The 27,781-nt window shown below is 34.7% G+C and overlaps 2 protein-coding genes across 2 annotated transcripts in view; both read right to left on the bottom strand.

Moving 5' to 3' along the window:
- Positions 1–6,139, bottom strand: part of Slc9b1 (solute carrier family 9 member B1) — a 93,592-nt gene extending 87,453 nt beyond the window's left edge. Inside the window, exon 1 of the mRNA XM_076865003.2 lies at positions 6,075–6,139. The gene's annotated coding sequence lies outside the window, so the exon portion shown is untranslated. The remainder of the gene's footprint in view (positions 1–6,074) is intronic.
- Positions 6,140–6,761: 622 nt separating this feature from the next.
- The window catches only part of Slc9b2 (solute carrier family 9 member B2), a 54,842-nt gene continuing 33,822 nt past the window's right edge, over positions 6,762–27,781 (bottom strand). Inside the window, exons 8-14 of the mRNA XM_076864486.2 lie at positions 27,266–27,372; positions 25,099–25,248; positions 19,671–19,779; positions 16,911–17,047; positions 12,365–12,585; positions 8,408–8,450; positions 6,762–6,875 (exon numbers count right to left, since the gene is read on the bottom strand). Of these exons, the coding sequence (XP_076720601.1) occupies positions 12,367–12,585; positions 16,911–17,047; positions 19,671–19,779; positions 25,099–25,248; positions 27,266–27,372 (722 nt within the window). The 3' untranslated portion in view covers positions 6,762–6,875; positions 8,408–8,450; positions 12,365–12,366. The remainder of the gene's footprint in view (positions 6,876–8,407; positions 8,451–12,364; positions 12,586–16,910; positions 17,048–19,670; positions 19,780–25,098; positions 25,249–27,265; positions 27,373–27,781) is intronic.

Genomic DNA, 27,781 nt, shown 5'->3' with positions numbered 1-27,781 from the left:
TCACTCTACTCCTGTGCCTCTAGGAATGACTATTATGCTGATGAGATTACCCAGAGAAGCTTTCTTAAAATTCTAACTATATATCCTTACTTTTTTGCAGTGTGAATGTTTAATTTCTTTATTCCACCTTTTATTGGTACATTATAATTCTACATAATGGTAGAATTTGTTGTTGCATATTCACACATGCACATGATATAACAATGTAATTTGGTCGATATTTCCTGTTTCCCTTCCCTGGGTCCCCTTTTTATACTTTGATTCCCCTTCAGTGTTCATGAGGAGCCCCCCTGCTCTTTTTCCTCTCTAGCTTCTACCTATGAGAGAAAAAAAATCTGACCCTTGAGTTTGGCTTATTTTGCTTAACATAATGTCCTTAAGTTCCACCCATTTTTTGTACAAATGACACAATTTCATTCTTTATGGCTGAATAACACTCCATTTTGTATACATAACACATTTTCTTAATCCATTTACTAATTGATGTACACTGGTTCCATAATTTGACTAATGTGAATTGTGCTGCTAGAAACGTGAATATGCATGTATTGCTGTAGTGATGACTTTAACTCTTTAGGACAAATACTGAAGCCTGGTACAGAGGATTTTGTGGTAGTTTCCTTCCTTCTAACTAGTAATATTTAAGTACTGATTGAACACCTCTAGTTTTCTTATAAGTATCTTGAGCTTAGTAAGTAAACAGCTAAACTTAAGATCTTTCCCCACCAAATCTATTCCTGCTTCAGGAAATTGTCTATCTTACAGAAAAAAAGCCACCATCTTTGTAGTTACTCAACTTGAAAACTAAGAAGTCATTCTTTCTTCCCTGTTCTTCTCTGCTAATATCCAGTATATAACTATATCATGTTAATATAAGCTCCTAAATATTTTAAAATTTTGTACATTCCTCTGCAGATAAATTGCCAATATTCCAGTCCAGGCCATAATCATTTTTTTTCTTAAACAATAAATGGCCTTCCAACTGTTCTCCCACCTCCAATATTGTTCCTCCTCAATGTAATTTCCACAATACAGAATAATCTCCTTAAATGCTTGATAATGGCAACCCTCTGCTTAATATTCATCAGTTGTTTCCCATAGAAGAAAAACATCAAACTCACCTTTTAATACCTTTGAGTGAGGCTCTAACTTTGTTCCTACCTACTTTCTCATTCTTCACTTGATACTTTAGCCATACTAAATTTCAGTTCTTCAAATTTGTCACATCTCACATCTTAAAAATTTTACATATCTGTATGTTGTCTTCTGATTCCAACACTCCTGATTATTAGCCCAGCTAACTTATCATCAAAGTCATTTCTTCCAGAAACCCTCCCTGACACTTTCTTCAATATGCCTCTTTTTTTCATAGTATCCACTCCACTATAACTGCTTGCTTAACTATCATCATTGTTTTAACTGATAAATATTCACTGAAAGCCTATTATACAATACATACACTACAGATATTCTAGAAGCACATCTGGAATATGTGAAAGGCCCAATAAATGCTTCTTAGTGACAAATGTTCTCATCTATTTCCCTATTAAATTAAACCAGAGCTGATTTCATTATCATTTCTGGGTTCTTTGAATTTCCTAACACGGAGAAGATGGTAGATAAATATTTAATCTCATTTTAAAATATATTTTTAAATAATTTAAAACATATTAATTTTTTTTTTGTAATGCTAAGGATCAAACCCAGGGCCTTGGACATGCTAGATAAGTGTTCTACCACTTAAACTATATTCCCAACCCTAACTGTTGAATTTTAAAAATACAATTTTTTTTTTTACATTGTAAGAGGCCCCTAAGCAGCAGAGTTACTTTCTACACAGCAGAATTTTTCTTTAATATCACTTTTGATACAATGGAGGATTAAAAGCAAAGAGGCGAACTATTACAGTGAAAAATACGGGATTCAATCAGGACACTGTGGTCAATAATTTTGCCATTCACTAGGTACGCTTCATCAAGCCCCTCTCTGAATCTCAATTTCTTTATCTAAAAAAAAGCAGTTAAAAATTAGATAAGAGATAATAAAGACCTAGCAGAAAATGTAAAGGGCTGTTCAAAATGCTATCATATTATTATTGCTATTAGAGTCAATATGCAACCCTATTACTGGTCATCCTAACTGTATAAGGCAACTGAATTTCTAGTTTTCTCCTTTCATCTCTCCTTTATCATTGATTTTTTTTTTTTTTTTTTGGTAACAGGGATTGAACCCAGGAGCACTTAACCACTGAGTCACATCCCCAGACTATTTTTTATTTTACTTGTGATCCTCTAGCCTCAGCCACCCAAGCTGCTAGCATTATAGGCATGCACCCCTATGCCCAGCTTCCTTTATCATGTAAGAGGTAGACTTTTGTGCTTTAATAAATACATATTAATAGAAATAGTTTAAAAACACAAAAAGCAAAAATTTTCATAAATACATACCTAAGAATTAAAGGTATAAGACAAAAGAATCAGCCTATAAAAGTCTAGAATTTGGATAAATCTACCAATTAAACATCAGGCTATAAACAAATGTTGACTGGTAGGGTAGGTGGCACAAAAGAACAAGACTGAATCAGTAAAATGATAACTCATTAAGCTGGAAAGTCAGGATATTAGCATTCAAAGACTATTTTATCTACTAACTTAATCACTAGTACCCAGGTTGTCTATCTGCCTGACACTGTGGTCTTTCAGTTCTTTGACCTTCCCTAGCTCCTATAATCTTTTCTTCCACCCTATCTCAGGCCACAAATGTAAAAATGAGCACTCAATTTTGACTACCATGTTACTATGCCTCTCTACTGTGACTGTTTTCCATTCTCAAACATGTCTATTTCATACCCTTCCTTTTCCCCTTATACATACTACCACCCCCAAACCTTCACCCTTATCTTGCCTCATACCTTATACTTCATTTTAAAAAATATTTATTTTTTAGTTTTAGGTGGACACAATATCTTTATTTTATTTTTATGTGGTGCTGAGGATCGAACCCAGCATCTCACTCATGCCAGGCAAGCGCGCTACAACTTGAGCCATATCCCCAGCCCAATATTTCATTTTTTTTTAAAGTCACTATCAAGCAAAACTTTCTCATGTTCTGACCCTGAATCTCTCCATCATTCACTGCCTTTCTTGTATTACTAGAAATTATATGTTCATGTTTGTATATGAAGCCAATACTTTTATATATTCCCTGTATGGTATCCCCGCATTTTCTCAAAGACACACACCTAAAGTATATACATTCTCTCACAACATTCATCCCTCCACCCCACCATTCATTGGATCATTCATATTATAAAAAAAAATAAGCTTTTGTATCCCCATCTTTAATAACCCACCTCTGACCCCATATACTCTTCTATTCTCTCCACTTATCAGCTCTCCAATGTAAATTATCTTGAGATGTCTACAGTGCTAAGTCCATTTCATCACACTAAATTTTATGTTCATTGTACTATCAAAGCAAATCTATGATATGTTGCCAAAATCTAACATGAAGATCTCTTTATTTTACTCAATCTCTTAGCATGATTCAATACCATTGACCATGTTTTATTGTTTTGGCTTTTATGACACACTCTTTGGTTTTTCTTCATCTTTTACTGGATACTCTTCCATCTGCATTTTCTTCTCCTAATCACTGAAATGTTCCCTGGTTTTAGTTTTTCAACATGCTAGTGACTTCTTTCAATCTCTGCTTTCTTTCAATCTCTGCTCCCTTGCCCTCTTCACAGAACTCAAGACTTAAAACTTACCTTAGATTTCTAATAATGATATAAAAATTAAAGCAAGCAAAATAGAATACCTCCCCTCCCTTTTCTTCCCTAGTCTTTTTCAGTTGGTAAGTAGCACAACCATCTACTCAAGCTCAAGACAAAATTGAACAAGCTAGGAGTGACTATTTCCTCACCCCTGTTTTCAAAATATCACAAAATCTGGCTCTGTCTACAAAACATCCATTCTCTTTTCTGCCACTTTATCCCAAACTTCTTTCATTGCTTTTTGGATATCTAATTATCTTGTGTTACAAATTTCACTCCCCATCCCCTATGATCTGTTCATTGCAAAACAAATCTATTAACAATGTAAATAAGATTATATCACTCCCACAATACTCACTACCCGTTTCTCATCACGCTAAATAACTTCCAAACTTATTCCATGAGTAAATAGTCTATTCAAACCCCTACATGATTTGGTCCCTACCTATCTCTCCACGTTTACTTTGTATCACTTTCTCTACATTCCAGTTACAGCCGATTTTTATCATATTCTTCTAAGAAGCTAAGTTCATTCCTATTTTAGGCCTATATCTGTAATGCTCTGATCCTTAATATTTTCATGAGTGGCTTTTAAATTTTATATATATATATTTAATATACACAAATACATATTATATATAATATATATTTAATACACATAAATATATATTAATGTATATATATGTGCATATATTTATATATATAAATGTTTTATATATATATAAAATCTCACTGAGGTTTCAGCACAAATGCCACCTCTTCAGAGAGGACTTCCCTAAGCAAGCAATCTAAAGCAAGTCTTCCCTTAGTCTTACTTCACACTATTTTACTTCTTCACTGCACCTACCATTATCTAAAAGTCCTTGTTTATATATTGTTTACCATTTATTTTTTTCTTTACTAGAATTTACGACCCATGAGAACATGGATCATGCTATTCTTTCTTAGTATTTTATTCACAATAATTAAAACAATACCTGGAAAAGCAGGAGAGTCTCCAAAAGTGTTTGATAAATGCTTGTGCCTAAGCATGTTGGCTTCTCTATTTGACACCCGTTTGTAGATTTACTAGTGTCTGATTTAGTCCAGAATACAACAGTGGATAAATAATGGCTCCTTGGGAAGCCTATCCATTAATTCTATCAAAGATTTACTGACTATGTATTCCACTATGTTCCAGGTACTCTTCAACCTTAGTGTTTAGTTCCCTTCCCAGCAAAATGGGATTTTATTAACTACCTATCTTAAGGAAATGTATAAACAGGGTGATTGTGAAAGTAAAAGGAGAGCTATATGTATGGTACTTTATCTATTACTCTTATGCACCTGCCTCTTTCCTTTGTCTGGTAACAGAAACTTATGACAAAAGTCAACTAAAAAGTAGCATTATAAATTTTGGTACTCACAGAAGGTGATAAATATGAACATCTTTTTCATAGATACATAGCAATGAAATGTTTCGGGAGTGAATCCTCTATATGTGATAGTGAGGCATAACTTTTTAAATTTCTCTCGCCCCAAAACAATTCTATTTAAAATTATGAAAAATCAGGGATTGTGCCACATGGCTTCCCTAGATGCCAGCCTAGCCAATCGCCACTCCCCACAGCCCAATCTCATCTTTCTTAGGCTCTGTCTGGGCCTGGTGTGATCTTGCATAACTGTTATAAAACTTCTGAATGATATGCCTGACACCATTTGTGTGCAACTACTGCTCTTTATCCTTCAAAAGCACTGATTTTCAGTGCTGGTCCACTGTGACAAAGTCAAGGAGAACAGCAGGGTTAGGACATTCTCAGGATCAGCAACAAGTGCTGAACACTTCTCCACATCTCTAATCACTGGAGCATGGAAGGTTCATTTGCAAACATTCACCAAATGTGTATACGGGGTAAAAATGGGAGTTCATATCCCACTTGAATCAAAGTGTGAAATATGATATATCAAGAACTATGTAATGTTTTGAACAACCAACAATAAAAATTAATTAAAAAAAAAAGAAAGGAGAAAAAAAAATAGTCTACACTTAATAAAAAAAGTTTTGCAATCAAATCTTGAGTAAAAAGCCTTTTTTGTAAGTACTTGGAAGAGGAGAAAAAGAAAACAGAGGAAGGGCCAGAAAAGGGACTTGTGCGTTGAGTCAGGGAAAGGCCTGGAAAGGTGTATTTCCCCAGCCGTCTGGAGCCCATATGTGCTTCTTTTAGACTGAGGGGAAATTTGTTCTTTGGGGCTACGGAAAGAGAAATATTGGTGGGAGAGAGCCTGGAAAGGGAGAATCCAGAAGAATGGGCGTACTTACAACTTCTTTGGCAACCCTCGCCGGCCCAGGCGCCCAGCAACGGTTGTGCCCTCCACGCGCCTCACTCTGTGGGGCCCGGCCGGCGGCGGTCGGAGGCGGGGCCGGCAGCGGTCGGGGGCGGGGCCGGCAGCGGTCGGAGGCGGGGCCGACGGCGGTCGGGGGCGGGGCCAGAAAATACAGGGCGGGGTTGGCGGCAGCACGTTTCAGTGACATCCCAGCTGTCTTGATTCCTCCAGGTGCCCTGTGAGTTTATTCGACCCTTTTCTTTAGATGACTTCTGAATATTGACTTACCCAGTTTTAAAAGTCCGGAAAGAAAGTTGACACTATTGGGCATTTTAGCCAGGAAGCAGTGCCTAGGATTGCAGGGGCCGAAAGTATACCTTGTCAAAATTCTGATTGGGTCTTCCCTGACCTGAAATAAGCTTAAGTATGCCAAAGAGTAACAACATAGTCTCTGGAGTTAGTGCTACCTGGGTTCAAAGTTCAGTTCTGTCACTTTCAACCTGTGGGATCTAGACGAAGACATTATTATCTTCCTGACCTTGTTTTCTCATCTATAAAGGATGTTGTGGTGTTGGTTTGAGTATAAATGAGAGAAGGCAAGTATCTGAGATGGGGTTTGGTACAAAGAAAACAATATTCTGTTATCAAAATAAAACCTTTTTATTTTTTTGCTCATGAAATCTTATGAGGAAATTTTTAAGTGAAATCCATTTTGGTTGAAGGTGAGTCCAGAAGCTTTGGAGTTTGTGTCCACACAGTGGTCCATCAAGTTCCTCTAATAGAATTCCAGGGCTTCCTAAAATAGTTGAAAAACCACTGTTATTGGAGAAAGTCCAAAACTTTTAGAAAGACAAACTGTTCTTTCCTATCTAACTTCTGACAATCAAAACAAGTTTTACTACTTAACACTGTATTCTATTTTTTTGTAACATTGTATTCTATTCTATATTTTTTCCTAAAGTTATTTTGTACTCTGGGAATGTTCACTTTCTCTTTTTCATATTTAAGTCTGTTATGGTAAATTCTAAATATCCCCCCCCCCCTCCGCAAAGCCCATATGCTAATAGCTTGGTTGCCAGTCCGTCGTGCTTGCTATTAGGAGGTTGTAGAAATTTGAAGATGTGGAAGTTAGGGGAAGGAAATTGGTCAGTGAGAGCAAGCGATTAAAGGGAATGCTGGGACCCCTACCCTTCTCCTGGTTCTGATTTTGCTTCCTGGCCTTGATGGGAGCAGCTTCTCTGCCATAACATTCTGTCTTGTCACAGATCCAAAAGCAGTGGGACCAACTAACTATGGACTGAAACTTCTGAAATAATAACCCCAAATAAATGTTTCCTTCTTACAAGCTGATTATTTCAGGTATTTTGTACAGTGAATGAAAGTGAGTAACACAGGGTCTGACTCAAATTGCACCTCTGACAATAAGAACCCATCTTTTTATTATAGCACCTTCAGCATGGTGTAACTTTCTCAGCAAGGAGTGAGATTATTTTCGCTCTCCTTTTACAAAGTAGACAGGGTCTTTTTCTTAGGATAAGGTAATGACTTGAGCCTGTGGGAAACACAGTTAGATCCCCAAGGATATTGGAAGGAGGAATAGATGGCAGAGCTGGGAGGGAGAACCTGTCCCAGAAGTCTGATGGACACAATAGCACTGCTCTGTGCTTAAGACTCCTGGAGATTTGAGTACTTTAGGATCCATGTGAGGAAGATGAAGGGCACATCAACAAATGCACTTTGAGAATTTCCACCAGGTCAGTGCTAGGCTAGATTTAAGTTGAGTGAGTCATCTAAAACAGGTGGTATTTCTTGTTTGCAAAATGACATGAAGCAATTTCCCCTGTTACAGAGAACTATATAAATGATTTATATGGAAAATATTCTGAGACATTTAAATAGTAATGTCTTTTATTTATTTGAACACAATATAGTGAAACTTTAACAATGGTCTTAGAATTTTTAATCTATCTGATAACCTTGCTTGTAAACAATTAACATAAATTTAAAATAATTAAATCAATTATATTAAAAAATGCCAAAGAAAGCAAAAAAATTTTCAGAAATGAGAACCTTACTTATACTGACATTTCCACTATATTTGACATGATTAAAAGTAGCTTTTAAAATATCTTTTACATTAGTAGCTTTCTATTTCTGATTGTACTTCAATAAAATAAAAATTTGACTAATGATCTATTAGGTATAATTTCAATGCCAACTCTTTTTTCTATCGCCAGCTAGCCGGGCTGGCGATCTGAGCTGGGTTCACAAAAGCTGCACCAATAACTTAAGAAAACAGCGAAAGAAGCATGCAACACACAGAAATACCTTTTGCTTGCAGGAATTGGGGACGGCTCTCGACCTTAAGGGTCTGTTGGAAAGAGAGAGAGAGAATGAGCCACCTGAAAATCCTATATTTACTGGGGAGAAAGACATTCTAGAAATTTCAACCCAAATAAGGCAAAGGATTGGTTTTAGGGAGTTGCTTGGTGATGTCTTGCAGTTAGCAGATTTGACCAACATCTCGGAAAGCCATGCCATCTCGGGGGTGTGTGGGATCAAAGGCAGAGTGAACGAAAAGAACTCACACATTCCCAGAGAAAAAATAACTTTAGGAAAAAAACACTGAGGTAAAATAGAATATAATGTTAATCAGAGAAGCAGTGTCAGTCCAGTCCCCTCATGCGCTCAAATACTCACAGCTTACACACATAGCCCATGACTGGCTCTCTACACTTTTCTAGCCTTATCTCTCACTAATTCTCTTTATCAAGCTCAAGTGCTAATCACTATGCTCCAGACTTCACTGTCTTCAAACTTTGCTAATCTTCCAGCCTTCCACATCTTTTTTTTTTTTTTTTGAGAGAGAGAGAGAAAGAGAGAATTTTAATATTTATTTTTTAGTTTTTGGCAGCACACACCATCTTTGTTTGTATGTGGTGCTGAGGATCGAACCCGGGCCGCACGCATGCCAGGCGAGCGCGTTACTGCTTGAGCCACATCCCCAGCCCAGTTATTCCCATCTTTACCTTACTCTTTGCCTATCCATCCTAGTTCTGTCCACTCTGGAAGACCCATGTCAAGTATCACCTCTATGAACCTTATTAGCAAATAAGGCATGTACAAAAGCTGAAATCCAAATGAAAAATTTACAACTTGTTCTTAGTGGGGAAGTTGAGGAACACCTCTTAGAGGAAGGTGATGCTGTGAATTCAGTTTGCATGTCATCAGTAGTAATTTCTTCAAGTAACTGTCTGGAATACTAATTAACTTATACAAAATACAATTGGTTTAACCAAATAGGAATACTATAAAAAGTATTCAGGACCCCAAAGCATTAGAAATGGAAGTCCATAGAATGTACAAAGGACCGAAGCTTCTTCCACTGTCCAAGGCTCTCCTCTCTCTCTTTACTGTTGGCAGTGGCCTCACCCTGCTGCCTCACACCCCTTTAGCTGGCTAAGTCCTAACATCCTACTTTCTTTGGGGAGCTATGCCTAAACTGCACCTAAACCACCTCTGGATTGATTGGATGCTCCTACACTCTTGTAGTTCTGTATAATAGCACTTAAGCTATTTTGTAATCTTTTGTTTGCCTCTTCTACTAAGCTGTCAAATCCTTAAGGAGAGGAACTGGACTAGTCCTGATGGTGTGCCTGCATCACCAAAGACTTTCAGTAAGTACAGTTGCCTTTTTATTATTTGGGGGTTTCACATCTATGAATTCAACAATCTGGAGATCAAAGATATTGGTGAAAAATCCAGAAATTTCCAACTAGCAAAACTTGAATTTGTAGCATACTGAGTACTACAGTACATGTGAATGAAATGATAGGCAGGCATTATATTAGGTGTTATAAGTAATCTCGAGATGACCTAATGTATATTGTTGTATATAAATATCACTCTATTTTATATAAGGAACTTAAGCATCCATACATTTTGGTATCTAATGGGGAACTTGAAACTAACTTCCACTGATATCCAGGACAATTGTTATCTGTTGAAGGAATGAAGTTTCAGAGTCTGCAAAAGTAGAGAAACAGGTGAGCATTACATTTATGGTGTCCCACCAAAGTGTACCTAATTAATAAAGTTCAATTTGAGGGCTGTGGATATGGCTCCAAGTAGTAGCGTGCTCGCCTAGCATGAGTGAGGCACTGGGTTCGATCCTCAGCATCACATAAAAATAAAATAAAGATATTGTGTCCACCTAAAGATAAAAAATAAATATTAAAAAATGTTCAATTTGAAACACCCATATGACTTTTGGTATAAATTAATTCCATTCATACTGAGAAAAATACAGAACCAGAGAATAACCAGAGGCAGGCTGACATAAGAATGAACTCTGCTTAAAAGAAGTGAATATTAAGTTAGTTAGAAGAGCCATGGTGGAAAGGGCTAGCATTCTGGAGATTAGCTTTGTAGGATTAGAATATTCATAATTCAGTTATTTAATACATATTTAATATCTACTTCAAGATTAGATTGTAGGGCTGGGGCTGTAGCTCAGTGGCAGAGTGCTAGCCTTGCATGTGTGAGGCACTGGGTTTGACCCTCAGCACCACATAAAAATAAACAAATAAAATAAAGGCATGCTGTCCATCTACAACTACAATTTTTTTTTAAATTAGATTGTACTTTGAATTCTAGGTCAAAAGGGTTAGTTGGGATATGACAAATAAGCAAAAAACACTTTGGAGATACACACACACACACACACACACACACACACGTACGCACACACACATATAAATTAATGTGTGTGTCATGATAGAAACCTAAACTCTATTTGAGTGTTATTCTTTTAGCAGCAAAGACAGAGATGACCTAGTATTCCTAGAGGAATTTGGGGTAATACATAAAAGCAGAGAGAGCCTGTTCTAAAGTGGGATACAATATGACTTATGACTTCTGCAAGTTCACCTTTCTTCTCATTTTCTCTGCTGTCATGTCACAATGTCTGGAATTCCCAAGACACACGTTAATCTTTTGCTTTAGTTACCATCTTTCAAAACCCCTGATAACATGCAAAAATACATTGTTAAGTATTGTTAAGTAATGTTAGTAAAAAATAACACAATGGTGGCTCTGGCCAAGTATTAACTTGCCTTCCCCCTAGGGATGTGCATGCTTAGGTAGAGATGATTCTCAGCCTCCTCACAGCTGGATAATGAATGTCAGCACCAATAGAAAGTAAGAGGAGAAATGTGTCTGACCTCCACATCACTTCCTTAAAAATAAATGGCTTTACATGCATTTTCTTTTTTTCCTATACGCCAAGGGCTAAAAAAGAGACCTGGTAGAGATCTGTCTTTAACCCAGGTCCTAAGCTAAGGCATGGCAGACCTTCACGATAGAAAGACATGGGTCTCAGAGAAGCCCCATGAGCCAAGCCCTTTATTAGCATTAACCAACCGCCAGTTTCATGAGAGGGAAATAGAATTGTGTTTTGAGAATTTATTTTTTGATTCCCTCCTTATAGCAACTTATATTACCCCAATTAATGTGACATTTCATGACACTTGCCAAGATTTGAAAAATTAGCTCTCTCTTACTAGAGAATTGGAAAAGCCCAAAGATGTGGGCCACAAGAAACAAATAAGAGCTGGATCAGGGAATGGGCACAATTGGAAGGTAGATTCAGAAGGGCCACTGACATGAAGACTGAGTATCCAGGTCGGGGATAGATAGGTTCTTTTAACATCTGGATGGACCAAGACCAAGAATCAATGAAGACACTTTGTAAACTTTAAAATTTTGGTGGGGCCAATCAGTTACAATACTTCATAGAAAGGTACTGAGAAAGGTAAAGATAGAGAAGGAGAAGAATAGTAAGGGCAGGAATTGACAAGTGATTGCATTTTGGTTTTTTAAAATAAAAAAAGGATGTGAAGCCATAAACAATTCAAGTCATGAGAGCTCAGTGACCATGAATCGTGAAACTGTTACAGTAAGTTAGAACAAGCTATTGGGTAGCTGAGGAAGGTACTGAACTCGGTCTCTGCCATGTTGACTTTAAATCGTGGCCGTAAAGTAGATATGTCCTTATACAAATTAAGATAAAGGATGAAGGGGTGTCTAGGGGAAAAAAAGACATCCGTAGATATAGAACATGTCCACCCACATGCTGAAAGCAAGGGCTAAAAATGCTGTTTAAGACAGTAACACTTTTGTTCTATTACATTTTAAATTTAAATATTACATATATCAGTATCCATTCTGATGAAATTGGCTTCTGGGAGAAGCTTTTTATCATTGGGTTCAGCATTTTTCTTTCACCTCTAAACTGGTTGAGAAGTCTCTCCTTGACCCTCATCTTGATTTTGCTGTTCAAATTTCTGGAGAAGCTTGGGACCAAGCAAACCAATAAGTAGACTTCCAATTGGGGCTGTGATGAGGATGGACAAAAATGCCACTGTCAACACATCCATTCCATATTCTTCCAACTCTTTCTCTCCATGTGATCTTGCTGTGTCCAAAGCCACAGATCCTATTGCAGCCTACAAAAGTTTAAGGGTAAGGTTGGAAATATAAGACAAGCACATATTTTAAAAAGTGACTTATGTTATCATTTGCAAAAACAACATTCTTATTCTTTGGCTCAACTAAGAAAGTTGAATTTGTCTTCTTTCAACACCTGCTGCAGCTGGTTTTAATTATCTATAGACTCTGCTCTTGCATGGGGACAGACTGTTGACTCCAATGTACCTATTTGCATAAGGCTTGGTTAATAATGGTTAGTCACCTACATTTCAATACGCAAGGCAAATATGGACTATTAATCAAATACAGCCTGAAGTGCTATATAACAAATTTCTTTGGAGTGAAGATGAAACTTACTAGTTGTTTCATTCATTTATCTTTGCAAGTGTGAAATTAAAATGATTTATAAAAGGAATAATGTTTATTGGAAGATTTAAATGACTAGTATTAGTTTGGAGCCTGAACGAATGGTTCCAACAGCATGAAACATGAAAGCAGCAGAGACTTTCAAAACTTGAAGTTAATCTTATTAGGTATTTGTTTAACTTTGCCACCAGAGTTAGTGAAATGTTTTATTTAAAATGGATCTCCTAGAGGGTATTATGAAAATTCTCATTTCTTTTAGAGGATAAATGTATTACTATGAATGTACATGGGGAAAGATGTATTGATCAATGTGGTTAACCTCTTATTCCTTAGCAGAAAAATGTTCACCTCTAAAATAATAAAATAGAAGAGAAAGTATTATACATCAGACACAAGGGCTAGTTGCCCACAAATACTAAATGTTTCTCTTCCTTCTATAATAAAATTCCCCAGTTTTCTCGGTCACATTGCTGTTCAACCAGAGAACTTATATTTTTTTCAGCTCTTTTATATCTAGATGTAGCTTGTATCTAAGTTCTGGCCATTAAAAGATGAGTAGAAGTGATAACTGCTACTTATAAATTGTTCCTGAAAGGAATGGACATATATATTTTATTCATTTCTCCCTTCAAACTGGATTTAAAAATACTAAAAGCTGGACTCCTGGGTAGAAGGCACATGCTGAGGATTGTGGTCACCTTGACAGGTCTGGAATGTCCTTGCTGGATTGTTAGTAAAAAGATTTTTTAAAATCTGTTTTATTTAGTCCCTACACACAGAGGCTCTTTGTTGTTGTGGGTTACTCTGTTCCGTAACTAATTTCAACATTTTATGAATTCCTGGATGTGCTTCACACATTACATTACAATGCCTACTTCTCTTTCAGTTCTCTATTGTGTGTTGCTATTGTTTGGATCTTGAATATCTACTGAAAGCTCATGTGTTAAGCAATGCAGGAATGTTCAGAGGTGAGATGATTAGATTATGATAGATGTAATCTTCCAGCTGGATTCATGCTTTTAACGGATTCATAATGTGAATGGATTACTGGGTGGTAACTGCAGGCTGGAGGAAAGAGGTCACTGGGAGGCATGTCCTTGGATTATATCTTGTTTCTGGCTCCTCTCTTGCTTTTTCCTCTTCTTGGCTGCTATGAGCTGAACAGCTTTCTTCTGTCATTCCTTTCTGCCATGACATTCTGCCTCATCTTGGGCCCAGAGCAATGGAGCCGGCCAAACATGAACTGAACCTCTGAAACCATGATCCCCTAAATTGTTGATGTCAGGTAATCAGTGATGAAAAGCTGAATGGCTTTCTTCCGTCATGCCCTTCTGTCATGACATTCTGCCTCATCTTGGGCCTAGAGCAATGGAATTCACCAAATATGAACTGAACTTCTGAAACCAAAGCCCAACATATACCTTTCCTCCTCTAAGTTGTCGTTGTTAAGTAATTTGGTCACAGTGATGAAAAGCTGACTAGCACATGTGTGTATGTGTATGTACATTTTGGGTTTTGTGTGTATGCTGAATTGTGCTTTCAAATACATTTCTTATAGCAGATCACAGACAAAGTTTAAAAACGCTAGTATCACTAATATAGAATATGCATATACTAGAAAGCTTATTTATTCTGTAGTGCCAACAGAAGAAAAAGAAAATTCTATACAATATAGTCAGCCCTCCATGTCCATGGATTCTGAATCTATAAATCCAATAAATACAGATTGAAAAATATCAAAAAAATTATATCTGTACTGAATGTAATTTACTTATTTGTAAATAAGTAAAAATACAGTATAACCACTTTTCACAGCATTTATATTGTATTAGGAATTATAAATAATTTGGAGATGATTTAGAGTATATGGGAGTATATGTATAAATTACATGCAAATACCATGCCATTTTATATAAGGAACTTGAGTGTCTGCAGATGTTTGTATTTAGATGTGGTCCTGAAACCAATTCCCCATGGGTACTGAGAGATGATTGTACTTGCTCCCATTAGACTTACATTATCCAATACATCCTAGATAATTTTACTTATTTTAAATGTTGTTCTGATAGTAGGAGAGTGCTAGCTCTCAAATTTTAACATTTAGAAACAAATCTCTCATACACAAGGTAAAGTCATTATTTTGATATTTATCTATTGAAGTTACTAGAATTTGAATGAAAGCTGAAAACACTGTGAGGGAGAAATTATTCCATTTACTATCTTGTACTATCTCTGAGCCATTATATCTCTGAAATCTTTGAAAGTCTGATGGAATTTTTTTTTTTTTTCAGGAAGAATACCCAAGCTCAAGGTCACACAAAATCTGGAATATAATTAGAGAACATACACATCTTCCAAAGCCACTTAAATTAAGAGCATCTAATTTTCAGTTTATGACAATAAAAGTTTACATACTTCAATAATTGCCAAATAATCAGGTATAGAACAGTTTAATCTTGTTAGATATAATTAATCTGGAAATACACAATATAATCAGGGATGTATTGCATTTGCAATAAATCATAATCTAGACAGTTGTAATTTAACTAGCAATAATAAGTATTCTAAGGCTTGCTTGGTCAACAGTTTCAAGCACCTATCCTCAAGGGCTTTCTTTGTCTGTTGTTCATTGGAGTACACAAACTTTGTGTCAAGTGTTCAAGACATATGTCAGGAAGTTCAGCTAGTTGTGAATTATTAATATCAAGTAATGATCTAGGTAATGAATACAATAGTCCTCCTTTATCTGTGGGGGGTTATGTTTCAAGATCCTTAGTGGATGTATGAAATTCTAGATAGCCCTGAGCCCTACATACTACCATGTTTTTCCCCCTTTAAGTGAAGAACTTTCACCATTTAAACTAAAGGTTAAAAGAAGTACTTAATGGTTTTCTTTGGCATGTCACAATTGCCAGCATCACTCTCTTGCACGTGGGGGCCATTATTGAGTAAAGCAAGGGTCACTTGAAAACAAGCACTACTGCCAGGAGTGGTGGCACATGTCTGTAATCCCAGCAGCTCAGGAGGCTGAGGCAGGAGGATCGAGAATTCAAATCCAGTCTCAGCAAAAGTGAGGTGCTAAGTAACTCAGTGAGACCCTGTCTCTACATAAAATACAAAATAGGGCTGGATATGTAGCTCAGTGGTCGAGTGCCCCTGGGTTCAATTCCTGGTACCACCCCGCCAAAAAAAATTAAGAAAGAAAAGAAAACAAGCACTGCAAGACTGAAACAGTTCATGTGACAACTGAGACAAATACTAAGTGACCACCAGGTGAGTGGATACTTTGGACAAAGGGATGATTTATGTCCCCAGGCAGGACAAAGCAAGATGGTGCGATATTTCACGATGCAACTCAAATTGGCAAGTAATTCAAAAGTAAAGAATTGTTTATTTCTGGCATTTTCCACTTAATAATTTTAGACTGGGTTGGCCATGGGTAAGAGAAACCACAGACCGTGAAACTATGGATAAAGGAAGACTACTGTAAAGCATTTTTTCTGAGTTCTTCTTCAATAAATCTTTTCTCAATTACAAATGAAATTTCTGACAAATCATAATTTATTCTAATTGTTTTGACATTGAAGTTTCTCAAAACATTAAATGGGTCAAGCCATTTCTGTTTTACTCTCTTCTGGGAAGATAATGAAATAAAAAGAGTTAAAAACTCTCACTTTCAGTGACTTAGGGAGCTCTAACTTATGAAAATGCAAACCGCTCCCTCCTGTCACCACCAGTTTCTAGTATTGTAGGAATTTATTGGAATTTTAGTTATATTCTGGCGATCTAAAGAAATTTAAATGAGCCATCACATTTAATCACCAATATACCAAAAATAAACTTTTTAAAGAGTGTATTAGTATAAATGCTTCCTAAATCCACCTCAATTGTTAATTTTCACAAAATTTAAACAAGTCTTCTTATTTGTCATCTTAAGGAATCTTATAAAGTGCTAAGCCATCCTATCCATCATTACCTGGACTGTGGCCTTCGGAAGCCATGCAAAAGAAATAAATATCTTTTCCTTTATGTTAAAACCAGCAAAACACACCATCAGAAATGTAGTCAAAATTCGTATCAATACTGCAATGCCCAAGGTGGCAACACAAAGGCCTGAAAGAAATACTTCAATTTTAGAAATAACAGAATACTAGTGGAGAAGTTATATCTCATATTTAGTTGCTGATTCAAAATAACACTAACAGCAATAATTTTAAAACATTAAACGATTAAAATATTGCAATGATTAGACATTATTTATGAAAAAATCAATATTAAGTATTGATCAATTTGTTCAAAGACAGATATTTCCCTTAGATTAAAACCAGAAATTCAACATATTTGAATTTTTACAAAGGAGATTTGAATGTTATCTCTCATATACTTTTACAGTAAGAGCCACACTTTATTCTACTTGTTTAACAAGAATTTATTAAATGATATCATGCATGACAAACTTTAAGCTAGTTACTGGGGACACAAAAATGTATCATGTACAAACTTTGCTTCTATGAGCCTTACAATTAGAAAATACTATACTATACTATATGATAACTGAAGGGTAAACAAATTGGTAAGTATTCATAGAAGTGGAAAAAATAATATTTCATCAAAGTAATTGAGAACTCTTGGCAGAGTATAAAATTAAAGGTAATATTAAAAATATTCATCAGCCAGCATGAAGGGAATGAGCCAATCAGATGGAGCTATAGGCGGCTAGTGTCTTCAACAAAGAGCCACAAGAGTTTCATAAAGAAACCATATTCCAGATTCACAACAGAGTCTCCTGCAATGTCTATGTGAAGTTCAGAAGGGATATGTTATTTTTTCAAGTTCAAAGGATAGACATCACAGGAGGGTCTTTTGTGAACCCTCAATATGATTTCTTTATGGAAGGTTTTTGTGGCTCTTTGTTGAAACATATTTCTCTCGGGTATTCAAAAGTGTCTGTTGCCTGCTGCACAAGACACAAAAGATTTGATTTTGGAATGAGATAGTTTACAATTGATGTCACTGGTATAAGTAAGATCAGAGAATTGATAGAGGAATGAAAAGCCTTGGTAGAAACTTTGATGAAGAGCAATGTTTAAGCTACATATGTTATAAATGAGGACTTGGAGGACTCTGGAAAATAGCAGAATTCAATATAAGAGTGTTTTAAAGAGACACAACACCAAATGATTTTGAGAAATCAAGTAAAACAAAGGCAAGATTTAGCAATGAAATCATTCTGAGAACACAGTTGGTTATATGATGGGCCAGAAGTAGAATGAAATGTATTGAGGAAGGGAATGGGAATTTAAATGGAATCTAAGTTTGAAAGGAGGAAAAAAGAAATAATGTTTATAGGTAATGGGCAAGATAAATGAAGAAAGAATACATATATTTATCTATTTTCAATACATTTTTTCCATGTATGCATTATTTTAAATTGTAAAATACATATAACATCTACCAACTTAACCATTTTTAAGTGCACATTCATACTATTGTGCAGCCAATCTTCAGGACATTTTCACCTTGCAAAACTTAAAAATTTAAAAACTCTGTGCTCACTTTCCCCTACCCCCATCCCCTGACAACCACAATTTTACTTTCGCTATGAATCAAACTACTCTGTATACCTTATATAAGTGGAGTCATAATAGTCTTAATTTTTTTTTTGTTACTGGCTTATTTCACTTAGCCTAATGTTTTCCAGGTTTAACCATGTTGTAGCATGTGTGAGAATGGGAAAATATCTTTTTTTTTAACTAATATCTTTTTTTTCTTTTAGAGAGAGAGAGAAGAGAGAGAGAATCTTTTAATATTTTATTTTTCAGTATTTGGGCTGGGGCTGTAGCTCAGAGGTAGAATGCTTGCACTGAGTTCGATCCTTAGCGCATAAAACTAAACAAATAAAATAAAGGTATTCTGTCCATGTACAAATAAAAATTTTAAAAAAAGATAAGTGAGGGGCTGGGGATGTGGTTCAAGAGGTAGCGCGCTTGCCTGGCATGCGTGCGGCCTGGGTTCGATCCTCAGCACCACATACAAAGATGTTGTGTCGGCCAAATACTAAAAAATAAATATTAAAATTCTCTCTCTCTCCCTCTTTCTCACTCTCACTCTTTCTAAAAAAAAATGATAAGTGAGATTAGAGTAGAGACTGATTAAATTCTAAAGAGCAGAAAACTGTAACAAGGATATTTGAAGATGCATGAGAAAAAGAAAAGAATCTATGTGTGATTCAGAAGGCAGTAGCAAGGGATGGGGCTCTTACTATAGATAGGAGAATATTGTGATGAGGAAAGGAGAAAAGAATGAATATGTATACACATTGCTGTGTGTGAATCAATGTACTTTTGAATTGTTTGAGTGAATAAAAGATTGAGTGAACAACAAACATTTCTGTTCCATGGGTACATATTATAGAACTAACTAGTTATCTTTAAAATTCCAGCCCTTAATCAGATCAGGGCTAGATGAACATTCCTATCCTTTAAAAAAAGAATTTTAACAACTGAATTTTGTGGATAGGAGTCAGTAGTGTTTTTTTTCTTTACCGGGAACTGTTTTAAAGGTATAGAATTTACTGTCTTAGATTAACAAGCATTGTTTTCTAACCAACCAGATCATAATTAATGTTTTATTTAACTATAAAAGTGGGAACCACTGAACTCATAACCATTGAAGATATTTCTCCTGAATATAAAAAGATCTGATTTTAGTACAAGAACCACTTCGAAATTCTTACCAACAGTTTCTGGTCTGAGAGATGCAATAGATACCTCTGCTCCAATCAGTCCAAAAAGAAGTGGCTGAAAAATGTCCCAGGCAACTGCAATTATCTTTTCAACCTCTGCCTAAAGAAAACAAACAAAACACATGCATTTTTATTATGTGAAGCTACAAATGCCAAGAACTTAACTAATTGAATCAGAATAATTTGATCTGAGACAGATTCTTTCTTTCTTTCTTTCTTTCTTTCCTTCCTTTCTTCCTTCTTTCCTTTCTTTCTTTCTTTCTTTCTTTCTTCCTTTCTTGTGTGTGTGTGTGTGTGTGTGTGTGTGTGTGTGTTGCTAGAGATCAAAAGCAGGGCCTCTTGCATTGCTAAATAAGCTTCAGCTCAAGATAGGCTTTATTTTTGTGACAACTATAAACAAAAGATGAGCTAAGAACAGCAAAACAAGTAAATGAAGATATTTCTAACACAAAAGTGTAAATGGCCAAAAAACTTAACTTTTCAGGGAAATCAGAGAAACCCAAATTAAAATGATATTTTGGGGGGCAGGAAGGAGGACCCATCACATAAGAAAAAATATTAAGTTTTCATAATGTCAAGTATTGTGAGATTGTAAGGAAATTCTAATTGGTAGTAGATCAAATTGATAAGCTTTCTTATGGAAGAGAAATTAGTTTCTGTTAACATTGTCTAAGAATTTACATTGAACAGATATTCTTTTCAATTAACTAATAAGAATCTATATTTTTAGATGACATTTAATGCTCACTGTCATATCTCTTTAAGGATCTGTAATTCCTTATTAAGCAAATTGACAGAGAAAGATTACATTATTTCTCTTTTCCCTTCATTTTAATTTTTGTTATTTCTGGTATGTTTATTAGGGTGAAGATTCTATTTCTGTTAGCTTATAAATGTTGAAAGACAAAGCACTGATTTATTTAACAGTTCAAAATAATGCAAAAACTTTATAGTTTCACATCATAAGGAAAGAGAGAAACTTAGGTTCAAATCTATCACCATTAATTGCAAGTAACCTACATCTCAGTACCTTATTTGTAAAATAATAGATTTATATTAAGATCCTTTACCATTGAATGACAAAAACTAGTTCTGCCAAAACTCAGGTCCATTTGCTACCCTTCCAAATATCTCTAAATTTTACCCTAATTTAATCTTTCGAGTATAACATAATGAAAGCCTAGACTTTAATTGATAATCATAATGATAAAGAACAAGAATGAACGATGCTAACTTTAAGTTGCTTAGTTTTTTATTGGTGTGACTAATTTTAAGGGGAGTCTTCAAATATATTTCATACATTCAGGACACCAATAAAAGTGCAAAAACTAAAGAGTTTATCAGATTACTTCTATTTCTAAACAGCAGACAAAAGCCACAATTTGTTTTTTTATTATGACACTGGACATGGGCTTATTATATACTATAAGACTTTAAAATGGGAGAAAAGTCACATCTTCTTATGGCTTTTACATAATTTCAAAACTAAAATGATTTTTTAAATAAATAAAATGGAGTTATCAAATAGGCAAAGTACAAAAGAGTTAAGACTACAGCAATAAAAGTTATTATCTGTTGAAAATTAAGGCCATTTTATACATCTTTATACACCATTATAAAATCCTCAGAAATGTAAATCACTTTCAAGGATGGACAAAAGAAGAAAGTTAAGAGAAAGAGGGGAGATTTCTTTATGAGTTAAATATCTACTTGAGTTGATAATTCTCAGATAATTTAGCAATTCATAAAATTCAAAGTATATGAAGAAAAGAAAACCTTATAATTATAAAGGTCATCGAAAGAAGCACTGAATTTGAAAACACAGATAAATGAGGGATTTAAAATGGTGACCGTATTTAAATGACACAATTAATGATTATAAGGAAAACTAAGCAGAAAAACATGAGATTGTGTCAGAAAAATACATACACAAACACAGTTTTATAAAATATTTTAGTTTCTTTAAGTATAACAACTTGGGGAACTGCTATCTTCCAGTAATTTGCCAAAATAATAAAAACAAAGTGAAAGAGGAGAGGCACCAGATATATGTTCTCCAGGCTTTTTAGAAAACATGAAGTTGTTACTTTGGTCACATTCCTGGGAATGTGCAAGAAGGATGATATTGTAGACATCAAGGGAATGGATATTGTTCAAAAGGAATGCCCCACAAATGTTACCACGTCAAAACAGGGAGCCTACAAGCTGCCCAGCATGCTGTTGGCAATGTAAACATGCAAGCTAAGATGAAGGTTTTGCTAAGAGAATTAATGTGTATATTGATCATATCAACCCAAGATATCTTTCTGAAATGTGTGCATGAAGGAAAATGATCAGAAGAAGAAGGAAGCCAAAGAGAAAGTAGCTGGGTTCAACTGAAGCACAAGCCCGCACTCCCCAGAGAAGCACACTTCGTGAGAACTAGTAAAAAAAATAAAAATAAAAATCTGAGCTTCTGGAACCTATCATGGTATAATAGCTGTAAAAAAAAAAATCTCCTTGGACAGTAAAATATTTTTCTTAATTGAGTGGAAGTGTGGTGTTCTATCTTAAAGAAATATTTAAAGAAAAAAAGAAAGTATAACAACAGCAATGTTGCTAAAGTATTACAGAATTTACAAGGAGTGTCATTTCCATTTTCCTATGTAACAGTTACAACAAGTTTTTAGAATTTTTAAAAATAATTTTATCGTTGAGAAAACAGTATTAAAGAAGGCAAATAATTTGCTTGGACAGCTAGAGGGTAGTAGAACTGGAATTAGAATTCCATCTCCATAGCTTAAATCTTATACACTTTTCATTATGTCATGCTGCTTTGGTAGTAGTCAACAGAAATAATAAGGGCTATTATTTACTGAGTATTATTCAAAGACTAAGTGCTAAAAGCTCTAGAGGATTTCACTTATTCCTCTGCTCGATGAAGATGTTGCTATAATCACTCCCCATTTTAGAGAAAAGTAAATTGAAACTTGAGAAATTAGATAATTTCTACATGGTCATATAGTAGTAAACTACAGAGTAGAGATTAGCATTAGAAACCTCAGCTCTTAGACTATGTTATCCTATTGAACAAGGAAGAAAAGAATCCCAATTTTGGACTCTTTGGTTTGGTGCCCTCAGAAGTAGGAACTTATCCAGAGTCCTAAATTAGAAAAGACATGGAGAGTATCTGCATATTACTGATTCAATAAACATTAGTTTTCTTTCCTTTCTTTAAGGAACCATTTTGATTTACAAAAATGGCCTGTTTTTATCCAGGCTCTGTCACTTACTAGCTATTTGACCTTAGGCAATCTATTAAATATTAATAATCTTTGGTGTACCCATTTGTAAAATAGGTCTAATATCTACCTTTCAAGGTTATTAATGTAAATAAGTGAGATATCTTTAAGGAAAATTTTAAATTATGAGAGAAAAGCTTATAATAAGATATTGATAGGTCTGATGCCACAAAAATAGAAGATCTGAGTGCTGAACAAGATAAAAAAAGGTGCAAAAGGTTAATATCATATATTTAGATGTGTATGTGAGTGCATATACTTAATAATAACTTAATAATCAACACTTTATACTTCGGACATACAGATTTCCATCATGGTCTACCTATATTCTAAGCAGATGACGTTGTAATGAGATAGGTATCACATTATTACTGGTAGAAAAGTAAGCAGATACAATTCTAGAAAGCAGAAACTAACAGACAAAAAAGATCTGTCAATGAAAAAGGGAAAAAATACAAATGGTTAAATACATTTTTTAAAAGGTTCAATTTCACTGTTCATAAAAGAAGCTTGAAAGAAAACAAGATACTACATTTTACCTCTCAGTGTGACTAAAGATCAAAAACAACAATATTTGAAGCTAGTGTTTGAGTGTGGTCCCCAGACTAGCAGCATCAGCAAACTTTAAGAATTACCTATTAGACTCATTCATACATAAGTTAGAGTCATTATTTTGATATTTATCTATTAAAGAGAATCTTCCTGTTATAAACTGAGTACTTATATCATCCCTCATTTTCCTATCACTTCACTTTCCTTGTGGGTAGAGGCAAGGTTATAGGATGAAGGGGTGTGCTGCCACCTTGCTTCTTTCTAAGGATTCTGCTTTCTGTCCCCATTGCCAGCCTGGGCTGCTGATTAATGAATCCTGCTCTTGGAAGCACTGACCCCCCCTTCCTTTACAGAATAGCATATGATCTTGTCAAGTTCAAATTTATTTAAAAAAAAAAAGAATCTGGAAATTAAAATAAATAAATGGCAACCAGCCAATTTTCAGAATACATATTGAGAAAATGAATATTATTAATGTTTTTGAAAATTAAAAAAAAACAAAATAATTTTATTAAAATGAAAAAAAACTTTTGACAAACTAGCTAGTAATTTCATGAAAAGATCATTAGCTTTACTCATAAAGAAAAATAAATCAAATTAGTAGCGACATATTTTTTCACCTCTCAGATTTAAAACTATCTGAAGTCTAAAAATTACTCAAATAAAAAAAGCAGATCCTCTTATATACCATTGTTGGGAATGTAAATCTGTACAACTTTTTAATGTAGAAAATTGATACTCTCGAAAATACAATTATGCATACTCTTTCCTAGAGCAATCCTATTTCTAAAAAATGTATTCTATAGAGAAACTCAAAGATATACTATATTTTGTTGATTTTAAGACATTTTTACATTTCTGAAATTAGAATGCTATGGTATAGTTTAATTGGTAGTATTTTTCTTTCTTAGTTGTATATAAAATAATGGTGTTTTTAAGAATTGATAATGTCTTAGAATTTAGGAAATATGGTATATGTGAGGATATTTTACTGAAGCACTGTTTATCTAGGTATAGAACTAGAATAACCTAAACATCTTTCAGTAGGAGACTGGTTAAATAAAGTGTGATCTACCCATATAGTGCAATATTCTGCAACTATTAAAACGTAATAATAATAAGGAAAGAGTCTGGTGTTGTAGCCCATGCTTATAATATCAGCTACTCGGGAAGCAGAGGCAGGAGGATCACAAGTTCAAGGTCAGCCTGGACAATTTAGTGAGACCCTCTCTCAAAATACAAAAACAAAAACAGGGGTTGGGGATGTAGCTCAGTAGCAGAGTCCTGCCCTAGCATGTATGAGGCTTTAAGTTCAATCCTTAAAACCACAAAAGATAATAAAAATAAACGGAATAAGGAAGACATCAGTATGACCATGATCCATTTTTAAGTAAAGCATCAAGTTTAAATTAATATGTAAGGAGGGAAAAGGATATGCATGTATGCACTGAGTACACATTTGCATATGTATAGAAAATAACTTTCATGATTAAAATTTTGATTAATTTAATGTTAAGAAAGTATCTGAAAAGAAAAAATTAGTCTGGCCAAAAAGAACCATTAGCCAGATTTAAAATGCTGCTCACCTTTTTGTTGCTCCATCCCATGCCTGCAAGGAAAGCCATGACCAATGTGCACAGTCCTCCTGATCCAGGAAATCCAAAGTTCACACTGCTGAACACAGCTAGCACAGAGAACCCCAAAACCAGGAATGCCCTCTTCCACACAAGCTTGTCCTTTAAGAGAAAAATGCTGATTAGCTCAATTATTTCAAATTGATTTTTAATTTTTGATTCAAATAACTGATTTTTAATTATTTATTTTTCCATATCCACAATGTAGAGGGAAATGAAAATGTCCATTTCAGTGTACGACATTTATTTTCTCTTCCTTAATAAGCAGAGTTACCAATGTAAGATCCTCTTTTAGGAACACCAATTCTCTTCCTCTGCATTTATCAATGCAGAATTTCATGAGGTTTAAGACAATGGCACCAAAAAGTACATGGGCTTTGGAGCCAGAAAGAACAGGTTAAAAGTCACTTTTTTATATCATTGGTTTAACTTTTCCAAGTTCTGTTTCCTCATGTCTGAAAGAATGTACATTAATAGGGTTTTTGTGAAGCTTAAAGGTACAACTTTATTATTTTCAGTCTTTCTCTTTAATTGGATGCTTCCTTGTTTTTTTTTTTTTTTAATTCTTGAATACCAACATGCTTTAAGAGCCAACAGACTGAGACAGTAGTTGTTTGTTCTTGTTATTGCCAAGTGTAAGAACTGTGCAGTTTTTTCCCTTTAAAATTTCTTTGTCACTTTAGAAAGTAGGCCTTTAAAAGTGATTGATGGGGAGCAATGCAACTCTGGAGATAGATTACCTGAGTTCTTTCCCAGCTCCACTATTTTCTAGCTACATGACCTTGTTCTCCTTACTTACTTTCCTAAGCCTCAATTTTCTTATCAGTTAAAAGTTTATATTAATAGTACTCTCTTTATTGATTATTGTATGGACTGCATGAGTTGAGCACTTCCCTACAGAATGTTCAGTGATAACAGAAATGTTCTGTCTGCCCTGTCTATAAAAATGATGTATATCTGCTATAGTCACATTGGCTGCCGTATTGAATAGAGCCCCTAGACGATTTACTATGTCATTTTAGCACAGTAAGAAACAAATGTAAGCTGTCATTTTTATTTTATTGTGCAATTAGAATAATCTTATAAGGAGTTAGGGATGTTGCTCAGTAGTAGAGTAATTTCCTAGCATGCACAAAGCTGTGGGTTCAATTCCCAGTACCACAAAAAAGAGAATAAAGAATAATACCATAATATCTGCATTCATAAAATTCTTTACAGATATTTTTACTTGAAAGTTTTTGAAGTGCAATAAAAATTTAAATCAGTATATACTCTGATATGGTACCAGGATTTAACCTGGGATGCTTTACCACTGAGCAACATCCAGCCCTTTTTATTTCTGAGACAGAGTCTCACTAAGTTGCTTAAGGCCTCACTAAGTTGCTGAGGTTGGCTTGAACTTGAGATCCTCATATCTCAGCTTCCCTAGCTGCTGGGATTATAGGCATGTGTCACCGCATCCACCATTATTTTTATTAATTAAATTTATTTATAGTTGTTAAGTTTATGATTCTATTCAAAATACTCTAAAACTTCAGAATAAGGCCAATTTATATTTTCATAAGTTTATCTGCTCAACAAGAAAGAGGAGAAGAAAACAAAACATTTGTTTCTCATTAGGAAATAATTGTGTATAGTCAAGAACTTTAATCTACTTGAAAAGAAATGCTTTACTGTATTTTAATAAGATGTTAAGTCTTATCTATTTGAAAATATTAGAATGTAAGATATTTTGATACTAAAAAAGAGGATCCAAAAAAGCCATCATATAATCTTAACTTAGTTGAGTATTATGAAACTTCAAAAAACACGCATATCTTATTATTTTGGAATTGATGTTATTTATTTTAATGTGAAATTCAAAATGTACATAATATATTTTATATAATATAATGTATTCATATAAAATACAAATATAACCCAGGACTGCATTAAAATCTCATATATTTCAGCCTTCATCATAAATTTCATGAATAGCATAGACATAGCAATAAGCAACTTTAAAAAGATGAACCATTTTATGAAACATGTCCCTCATATCCACTTTAAGGGAAGTATTCTAAAGTGTTTTTCTAATGACATTTTAGAGTGTAACTTTCCTACAGATTAATTCTTTCACCTGGTCACTGCTTGGAAAATACTGATTAAAAAATCCAAGAAGAGATCCAGTTGCCACACCAACTACCACCTCCAAGACACCTCTGAGGACATTAAAAACTGTGGAGCCTGAAAAACACAAGAAAGAAAAACTCCAGAACTCTAAATCCATAAAATACACAAGCTTTAGACCACAACCACCAACATAAAGCACCTAAATATGTGGAACGAAATTCTTACAAACATTTCCTACTCTTTACATTCTTTTTTTTTAAGTAGATGATTCTTTTTTTATATTTATTTTTTAGTTTTAGGTGGACACAATATCTTTATTTTATTTTTATGAGGTGCTGAAGATTGAACCCAGTGCCTCACACATGCCAGGTGAGCAAGTGCGCTACCACTTGAGCCACATCCCCAGCCCCACTCTTTACATTCTTAAATCTATGTGTTTTTAAATGTCTAATAAAATGGGTCTATCTTATAAGAGTATGCAGATTATTGGGAACCAATTTCAAAACAAGCATAAGGTATAATT

The sequence above is a fragment of the Callospermophilus lateralis genome, chromosome 8, assembly GCF_048772815.1.
Source record: "Callospermophilus lateralis isolate mCalLat2 chromosome 8, mCalLat2.hap1, whole genome shotgun sequence".
NCBI classification, from domain to species: Eukaryota; Metazoa; Chordata; class Mammalia; order Rodentia; family Sciuridae; genus Callospermophilus; species Callospermophilus lateralis.
The sequence above is the reverse complement of the archived record's forward strand: the minus strand, read 5'-3'. Positions and strand labels throughout refer to the sequence as shown.